Source organism: Eumetopias jubatus, unplaced genomic scaffold (assembly GCF_037043125.1).
Source record: "Eumetopias jubatus isolate StellerSeaLion01/CBP00866 unplaced genomic scaffold, mEumJub1_p1.0 scaffold_10, whole genome shotgun sequence".
Taxonomy (NCBI): domain Eukaryota; kingdom Metazoa; phylum Chordata; class Mammalia; order Carnivora; family Otariidae; genus Eumetopias; species Eumetopias jubatus.
In genome coordinates, this window is record NW_028274816.1 from 58,907,869 (window position 1) to 58,917,329 (window position 9,461).

General features: G+C 51.0%; 1 protein-coding gene across 2 annotated transcripts; it reads right to left on the bottom strand.

The window, feature by feature from the left end:
• Positions 1–651: 651 nt before the first annotated feature.
• Positions 652–7,776, bottom strand: KLK6 (kallikrein related peptidase 6). Of its 2 annotated transcripts, none has more exons than XM_088027217.1 (5): positions 7,735–7,776; positions 7,275–7,447; positions 3,935–4,182; positions 2,695–2,831; positions 652–804 (listed from the first exon to the last, which is right to left on the bottom strand). In XM_088027217.1, exons 1-5 carry the CDS (start codon positions 7,774–7,776, stop codon positions 652–654), a joined length of 753 nt encoding a protein of 250 aa, XP_087883343.1. The 2 variants fall into 2 exon arrangements, with proteins under 2 accessions (XP_087883343.1, XP_027947361.1); XM_028091560.1 differs by having other exon boundaries at positions 7,275–7,431; positions 7,731–7,776.
• Between the last annotated feature and the right edge of the window lie 1,685 nt (positions 7,777–9,461).

The following is a 9,461-nucleotide window of genomic DNA, read 5'->3' on the forward strand; positions in this document are numbered from 1 at the left end:
CCTGGAGGGAAGGAGAAATGAAATTGGGCTGTAAAAGGGAACGAAGACTATCTGGACTTGAGACAGGCAGAAGTGGGATAAAAGCAAGAAGCACTGCCAAGAATAAAATCCACTCTTTATTGCTCAAGCAAGTATGCCAGGCACACTGTATGTGTTTCACTTGTTGGAAATCTTGAATCCTCCCAACAGCAACCACTGCCTTATGAGGAACATACTATTATTACCCTTGTTACCCTTATTTCACAGATGAGAAAATCTACACGGGGAAGGAATTGCCCCTCCCAAGGGTACACAACTAGCAAGGGGCAGAGTTGGGATTTCAACTCAGGTTTTGCCAGACTTGTGACCACTCCTCTGCATGAAGAAGTAGAGCCCATGGAATAACCAGGGAGGGAAAGATGCTTGGAAGGGGTTTTCCTGTATTCTCTTAGTGGTAGGGGTAAGACCTTAGCCCACGTCCCCACTCACCCCCAGTGATGCAAGGATGGGGCTGGGGTAAAACCAGGGTGAATTTGTACTGTTATGTCATTGTTTTTATTAAGCATTAAGGGTTGGATCTAGGCAGGTAGGGGGAAGGCAAAGTCTTGGCCAGAGATATTCTGGAGCCAGCAAGTGGGAACCACAGGTCGAGTTGGGTGTCACATGTCAAGGTTAGTTGGCCTGAATGGTTTTTCGGATCCAGCGGCTATATCTGCAAACATCGGTGTAGACTCCTGGCTTCTCCTTGGAGCCACAGGGAACATTACCCCATGACACAAGGCCTCGGAGACGGTCTCCACACACCAGCGGACCCCCGGAATCACCCTGAGGGAAAGAGGGAGAGAATCAGATACAGGAACACACACAGAGAAAAGAAAGAGTGATAGGGCCGCCCAGGTGGCTCAGTGAGTAGAGCCTGTGACTCTTGATCTTGGGGTTGTGAGTTTGAGCCTCATATCGGGTGTAGAGGTTACTTAAAAATAAAATCTTTAAAAAAGAAAGACAGACAGACAGATAGGGAGACAGAAGGACATACATGTAGAGAGGGAAAGGGAGAGAGACACTCAGAGATGGATAGACTTGGGGACAGAGAGACAGACAGACACACACACAGTCAGAGGCAGGGAAATAGAGAGTCTGAGGGAAACTCAGAAATGTGGAGAAATAAAGAGAACACCAAGACCCAGAGAGGCATGGAGAGAAGAAAAGAAAAAGAATAAAGGCTAGGAACAGAGACTGAGAGCCATGCGTCCGGCTCCCTGCTCAGCAGGGAGTCTGCTTCTCCCTCTCCCTCTGCGGCTGCCCCTGCTTGTGCTCTCTTGCTTGCTCTCTCTCTGTCAAATAAATTAATAAAATCTTAAAAGAAGAAGAAGAAGAACAACAACAACAACAACAGAGACTGAGAGGTGTGGAGAGAGGCAGAAGTGCGGAGTGAGGTGGAGACAACAAGAGAAATAGATATGTACACACAAAATAAAATACATCGCGTGCATGGTTTTACATTTCTATTAAAATGCGTTATATTTATATAAATCTATTCATATAATAGTTATGTTTATATATGTAGATGTACATGTAATGAGACAGAAGGAGAGAGAAAGAGACCTAAAAAGACAACAAACTTCCAGTTACAAGGTAAGTACCAGGGATGTAACGCACAACATGGTGACTATATCACACCGCTTTGTGATATCTAGGAAGGTTGTCAAGACAGTACACCCTAAGAGCTCTCATCACAAGGAACAAAAATTTTTCTTTTCTGTTTCTTTGCTTTGCTTTCTCTTCTCATTGAATCTACAGGGGATGTTGGGAGCTAACTAAACTGACTGCCGTAATCACTCTACACATATGGAAGCCCAACATCATGCTATACACCTGAAAATTCTACACTGATGTATGGATGCTGACTGTATCTCAACAAAACTGGGGAGAGAAAAGACAGCTTCAGAAATGGGATTTGTCTGCTAGCCCTTTCTTTGTGTCCAAGTTGCTATGTATCACTGTTCCTAGCTCTGTCTCTTTCTCCCTCTTGACTGGTCTCTTCAGGCCCCTCAATGCACTGGAGTAAAATTTTTTTTTAAAGATTTTATTTATTTATTTGACAGAGAGAGACACAGCGAGAGAGGGGACACAAGCAGGGGGAGTGGGAGAGGGAGAAGCAGGCTTCCCACTGAGCAGGGAGCCCGATGCGGGACTCGATCCCAGGACCCTGGGATCATGACCTGAGCCGAAGGCAGACACCTAATGACTGAGCCACCCAGGCGCCCCGCACTGGAGTAAATTTTGACATAAATAGGAGAGAGCCAGTGGTTGATGGGGAAACAAAAAAAGCCCAAGTTAAAGGAGGCATTTGGGAATGGGGATGGAGCCCTGTCTCTCCCTGGCTGTGGTCCACCCGCCTCCAGAGCTTGGTCATCTCCAAACAGGACGGTCCCCTGTTTGAGGAAGGACAGTCCCCTCACACCATCTGCCTTCTTACTGCGTCTCTCTGTTCTTGATCTCTCTATCTCCATCTTTGTCTCTGCATTTCCTGTCTCTGCTGGCTGTCTTTATATCTCTGCCTGTTCCTCACTGTGTCACTGAGTGTCCAACTGAGACTCCCTCCCCGGGATCCTCTCCCAGCATGTCTCTGTAAAGCTCTATTTCGGCCTGTGTGTTTCCTCTCTTGCTGTCTCGGTCTTTGGCGATGTAACCGGAAGGTCCTGGTGGCCTCACCTGGCAGGAATCCTTCCCGTACTTCTCATCCCCGGCACACACCATGTTCTGGGTGATCTGACTGGGGTAGGCACGCTCACACTCCTCGCGGGACACCAGGTGGACGTATGCACACTGGATGGTGTTAGGGAAACCACCTGCAGAGAGAAATGAGCCGGGCTCACTTCGCAACCCGTCTTTCCCACGTTCCCCCCCCAGCAATCTTCCAACCTCTTTAAGTCCTCTTGGTCCGTACTTCCTACTGGTTTCCTTCGTCCTATTTGTCTTTCATTCATAAAAACCCATTTCCATTGGCCCTGACTCCTGATTGGTCCCTCTTTACATCGTTCTTTCCTCCCATTGGCCTGTCTTCCTCATTTAATTGCCCCTTCTCCACTAGCCCTCATTTCTTATTGGTTTTCCCTTTCTCTTAGGTCCTGCCTCGACTTGTCGCTGTCACTGGTCCCACCTTCTTCAATAGTTCCAGCTCACCTCTAGACTCTCTTCTATCAGTCCCTCCTCCACCTTTTCATCCTTCATTGGACCCTTCTTTCCTGTTGGATCATCCTGATTGGCCAACATTGGTCCTTTCCTAACTGGTCCCATTCCCCCCCCTCATTGGTTCTCCCTTCTTATTGGCTCTTAATCCAGAGGTCTACCCCCTCATTGGTTCTTTCCTAAATGAACCCCCCCCCACCATAGGTTCTCCCTTCCTATTGGCCCTTCATCCAATGGTCCATCTTCCTTTTTTGGCCCTTCACTCACTGGCCCAACTACCTTCCACGGTTCCTGCTGACCTACTGGACTTGTTTCTACCCCATTCCTTCCTCCAGTGACTCCTCTTGACCTCTGACCCTTCCTCAGTTGGTTCCTCCCTATTATCACTCTCCACCCCATTTACACTCTCAATTCATATCTTTCTGCGGGCTGCCCTGCTTTATTGATCTCTCTTCTTCCATTAGTCCCTCCTCCATTATCTCTTCTTGATCATCTGTGCATCCTGATTGGTCCCTTTCCATCATTGGCCTCCTTCTTGATTAGAAGGTCCCTCTTCTTTGATCCTTTATCTTATGGCCTATCTCTCCATACCATTCACCCACGGGTCTCCTTTCTCCACTGGGCTGTTCACTCGTTCCTTCAACTCCCATATTTGCCAACCCTCCCCACTGACACACTGCCCCATTGGCCCTCACCATTAGCCCACCTCCTCCATAGCCTGTCACCCATTGGCTTGCTTCCCCATCACCCTCCCCCTACTGACCATCTGCTGTCTTGCCCCAGCCTAGGATGTGGCAGCTGGTGTGGTTGGCCCAACAGTCTTCCTCCAGGGAGAGGGGCTGGATGCGTTCAGAGAATTTGGCTGGTCGAGCCAGGTGCAACAGCATGATGTCCTGGTCATGAGTGGCAGCATTGTAGCCAGGGTGGGCCACAGCCCGGATAACAGCGCTCTGCTCCTGGAAACTCTCCCTTTGCTGAAGGTTGTGCTTCCCTAGGTAAACCTGAAGATTCCTGGGAAAGAGGAGGGCTGGGTCTTACCTGGAGCCCTTGGGCTGCAGCTGAGACTCCAGAAAGGGCTGTAGTGGAAGATGGGGGTGGCTTTGTGTACCATGAACCGTCTGGCCTGTTCCCCTCACAATCTTCCCAGCTCCGAAAAGGAAAACTTCATCCTTCCAGAATAACCTTTGAGATTTTTCATGACTCTCTTTGTTTCATGCCTCATATCCAAGCTGCCCAGAAGTCCCTTTGGCTCTCCAAAGTATATCCAAGATGTGACCACTTCTCACCTCCCCCACTGCTACCATTTTGGTCTGGAGTCATCATCTCTTACTGGGACTATGGCAGTAGGCACCCCACTGGACTTCTTGCTTCTGTGTTTGCTCCTCCACAGTCCATCCTCCACAAAACAACCAGAGAAATTTTAACAACATAAAATATCCCACCTCCTCCTGTCCCTCCTCTGCTCAGAACCCTCCCATGACTCCCATCTCACTTAGAGTAAAGGCTGAAGTTTTCACCCTGACCCACAAGGTCCTGCACATCCTGCCCCCATCACCTCTCAAATATCACCTCCTCCCACTCCCTCTCTCATTCTGCTCCAGGCACCCTGGCTTCCCTGCCTTTCTTTGAATACAGCAGTCATCCTCTCACCCCAGGGCCTTTGCACTGGCTGTTCTCTCTGCCAGCAACTCTTTTCCCCACACATCTGCATGGCTTTCTCTCTCACCCTCTTCAGATGTCACCTTCTCCACGAGGCCTTCCCTGATGATCCAATTAAAGTGCAAATATCTACCCTAACAGGCAAGTCCTTTCTCCCTGCCTTCTTTGTCATCCAAGAATCTACCATCACCATCTGATATACTATCGATGCATTGTTAAATATTTACTTATTTTATTGTCTCTCCTCCTACCATAGCAGCACTGTCCAATAGAACTTCCTCAGTCATGCAGCTGCTTGATATGGTGGCCACTAGACACAGGCTGCTACTGAGCACTTGATGTGTAGCTCCTGGGTTTGTCATCTCATTGCATTTTTCTTAATGTAAATTTAATTAGCCAATTTTGGCTACTGCATTAGGTAGCACAGCTCTAGAATATCAAGATGGGATTTTTGTTTTGTTCAGATACAGTATCCTCAGTGCCTAGACCTGCATCTATCATATATGATAGACATCCAACAAATATTTGTGAAATGGATCAAAGAGTCACTCCCTTGCTCAGAATTCTCCCATGGCTCCCCATTGCCCTTGGAATAAAACTCATTCCACCATCCTCTGCCCCGCTGTGAACTGATAACTTTCTTAAAACACTCCAGACTGTTTCAACCTCAGGGACTTTGTCTTTGCATTTCTTCTGCTCTGAACGTTCATCCCCCTTCTTCATTTGTCTACGTTTTCTCATTTTTCATGCCTCAGCTTGGACTTCATCTCATCAGAAGGCCCTTCTTGACACCCTCCTCCATCTAAAGTAGGTACCTCTGTTCTTTTCTCTCAGGGAGCCATCCCTGTTCTTTTCCTTCACGGGACTTAGGGTAATTTGTAATATGATTTTTCGAGGACTTGTTTGTTAAATAACTGTCGTTCCGTGCCTTCCTTCTCCTGTGTTCCTAAGGACAGAGACTCTGTGTATCTCTCTCATCCACTGCTGGATCCCCACTGCCCAGCTCAAATCTGGCACTTAGCAGATGTCTTGATCAGTGTGCACCAAATGAATGAATGAGAATGGTGGGAGTAATGCCAAATCTCCCTAAGCGTAGGGGAGACCAACCTGGGGTCCTTGAGTCCATAACCTTGCATGATTAGACCCCTCCCCCCACAGGAGGAAGTGGCACGTGTTGGTTTTCAGACACTTGAGTTGCCACTTAACTACTTCTCTGAGCCTCAGTATCCTCATCTGCAAAATGGGGCCAGGAGTCCCTTATTGTGGAGATTCCAGGAAATGTATATAAGCTGCTTAACTCAGCACCTGGCTGGTAGCACTGAACAAAATGGCAACTGTTAACCTAACTAGTGATCATTAGGGCCCTGAGGATTAGTCCTGGTCCCTCTGTGCTTTTCTGCCTATGCCCGCTTTTTGGATGATCTCATCCCATCCTGTGTTTAAATGCCCCTTATTTGTGGATGACCCCTTAATGTTTACCTCCAGGTCTGACCTCTCCTCTGAGCACCAGCAGCCCACCCTCATGCTTCTTGGACATCTCCCTGGTATCTCAGGCTCACCTTGGCTAGAGCAAAATGTCTGACACTCCTCTGCCCATATCCAAACTGGTTCTATTTCCCTCTCCCAGAGCTTAGAGAGACTCAACAGAACATCCACTTGTTTGAGTCAATACCTGGAGGTCAGCCCTGCTTCTTCCATCCCACATCACCAAGTCCTGCTCGTCTCAAAATACCTCCCAAGGTTTTCAACCATCCTCCATCCCCTGGTCCAAGCCATCATCCTAGGTCATTCTACGTGCATCCCTTCATCTCCCCTTGCTCAGCCCACTTTCCACGTGGTGGCCAGGATGCTTTTAAAAATGTAAATCAGGGATGCCTGCGTGGCTCAGTTGGTTAAGCGTCTCCCTTCAGCACAGGTCATGATCCCAGGGTCCTGGGATCGAGTCCCGCATCAGGCTTCCTGCTCAGCTGGGGGCTTGCTTCTCTCTCTGCCTGCCATTCTCCCTGCTTGTGCTCTGTCTCTCTCTGTCTCTGACAAATAAATAAATTAATTAATTAATTAATTTTAAAAATCTTTTTTAAAAATGTAAATCAGATCCTGCTGCTTCCCTGACTGAAATTTCCCAGTGGTTGCCCATCTCACTTAGAATAAAATCCATCATTCCATCACTGCCTACAGGGCCCTGCAGCGTCTGATTCCCCAGTTAGAAGGTCAGTCCATAAAAGCAGCAGTTTTGCTTATTTTCTTCACTGCTGTATCCCCAGGGCTCCAAAAAAGTGCCTGACAGATATTTAATGCTCAGTGAAGTACTGGCCAGATGAACCTGGTTATCAGATGCCTTGTGCTAGGACGGGGAGATGTGTGTGTCCTTTCGCGCCTGAAATCTGTAAGACACCCCCGGGGTCTCATCGCAACCACGCCTCACTCATGGCGTGGAGACTCACGGTTTTTTGCAGTGGGCAGCAGTGAGGACCCACAGCGGATGAATGAGGACCCCTCCGCAGAGCAAGTGGCCTGACGTGTAGAGGGCAGCTTGGTAGGGGTGAGCTGTCTGCTCACAGGGTCCACCGTGCAACACCTTATTCTGTTCCTCTGCCCAGGCTGAGAGAGGAAGGGTCTGAGTCAGGGAGGAGGTCTGGAGACACCAGGCGAATCCCCCAGTGTGAACCCTAATGCCCCATTCCAGTGCTCCAGGTCATCTGCACCCCACCCCCATCCTCAGATTCTTCCCCCGCTTTCAGACCACCTCCCACCCCCTTCCCGTCTGCACCCCACTTCCTCCTCACTCCAAGCCCACCCCACCTCCATACCTGTGTGAATCCCCATCCCCAATTCCAAACCTTCCCATCAGCAGCCCCCTACCCGCCCCCCCAACCACCCCATCCCATCCCTTTTTCCACCTGCAGCCTTCAGGATCAGTGCCACAATCAGCGTCTTCATGCCCATTCCTGAGAAGGGAAATCAGATGCTCCTCAGGCACCATCTCAGACCCCCTCGAGGCCCCTCCTTCATCCTCCCCCTCCCCAGCCTGCACGCCTTCCTGACCCTTGACCTCCATCCTTCCCCTGGCCTCTTGTCACTCTAACCATGTCTTCCCTTCTGGGGTCCCATGAAAGCAGGTTGAGTAAGAACCCAGAACCACACGTGGTGGTCTGTGGCTCACATTACGCGTCTCTTACTTCCCTGGGCTCTAGCGTGCTCGCCTGCCAACAGGCGGGGATGGCCCAGGAGGGGTCCTGACCTTCTTCCCTCCCCTTCTGAGCTCACAGTGTCGCTCACCCCAGCACCTGGAGGTTCTGGGGTGCAGTGTGATCTTACCTGCTGGGGGCCAGCTGCCTGGGGGCCCAGAGGACTCCTGGCCGACGGGTTCTTGGGTTGGGACGGGGATAGCACGTGTCGCAGGTGGACAGACAGAGGAGCAGAGAGGGTCAGAAATGCAGGGAGTTATGGGGAGAGACAGGACACCGAAAGCAGAGAGGATGCACAGGAGACAGAGAGACAGACAGCAGAGGATGTATGGGCTGTGGGGCCCCAGGCCAGACAGACACCTGGGCCTCCTGGCCTCCCTGGAAGAGGCTGTTCCTGTCCACAGACACTCCTGGTGCTTCCTTTTAACCCCTGTCTCCCCAGGTCCCTGAGGCAGGAGGCTGCCCCACCCTTTCCTCCTCACCCAGACCTCCCACACACATTCCTTGCATCCCCATGTCCCCGTGGCTCTGCTCCTGATGACCCCTGACCGGGCTTCCCGGCAGGGGAGCACCAGTCCCTGAGTGCACTGGGAGCCTGGACTCCAGGGTCTAATGGGAGAAGAGGAGGGGGCCTAGAATTCTCGACCTTCAGGAGAAAGACCTGGGCACCTGCAGTTTTGAGTCTAAAGGCGGAAAGGCGTTTGTTCTCAGTCCCTAGACTTGTAGGTCCTTGCGCAAGAAGATATCTGGGGACCAACAACCCAGGCAAGTGAACAGTGCCCTCTGGCATGCAGGAATCCCCCCGCCTCTGTCTGTGAGCACTCTAGGCCTGCAGACCCTCACTTCTGGGCCTGCGGACCCTCACTTCTGGGCCTGCGGCCTTCAGGCACTGGAAACCAGGCCACGCGGGCCAGCGGGGTTGGGGTGATTCACGCACCTGCCCGTAAGTCCCTCTGTGGGTGCTGACGACCTCCGTGTCCCCACCGTAGACAGCAAGCCAGTGAGAAAGCATGTGTCACCGAGCTGGCACCCGCCTCTGCCCTGGGCTGGGGCGCAGGCCCAGTGCTGTGGGGAAAGGGGCCTCAAACAATTGGTCTTTGTCCGCCCCCGGCACCCAGTGCCATGCTCCCGGCAGCTCCGTTTCTCAACCTCTCTTCCGGGCAGGCAGGCGGCTGCGTCAATAACGTCCCTTTGTCCCTGTCTGACAGTCCTGTTGCTGTCCTTTCATTGTCCACCCACTTCTGCCGGATATCAGGACATTTGACCTTCCTGGCCCCTCTGCTCCAAGCCTGCCCACCTGTGAGGTCTCACTGTCCACCTCTGTCCCTGGCCGTAGTGGGGGTGTCTCCACCTCCGTCTCTCTCTCGTGCTTTCTTGTGTTCATCTCAGGCTCTGTTTGTGTCTCTGTCCCTCTGCCTCCTTCCCCATCTCTCTCTGTCTTTC

Excerpts from the sequence above, each read along its gene's own strand:
- KLK6 (XM_088027217.1), bottom strand. The coding sequence starts at position 7,776 with ATGGGCATGAAGACGCTGATTGTGGCACTGATCCTGAAGGCT. Across the intron at positions 4,183-7,274 it reads GCTGCCCACTGCAAAAAACC|GAATCTTCAGGTTTACCTAG; the intron begins GTGAGTCTCCAC and ends CCTCTTTCCCAG. Across the intron at positions 2,832-3,934 it reads CTGGGGCAAGACAGCAGATG|GTGGTTTCCCTAACACCATC; the intron begins GTCAGTAGGGGG and ends TTCTCTCTGCAG.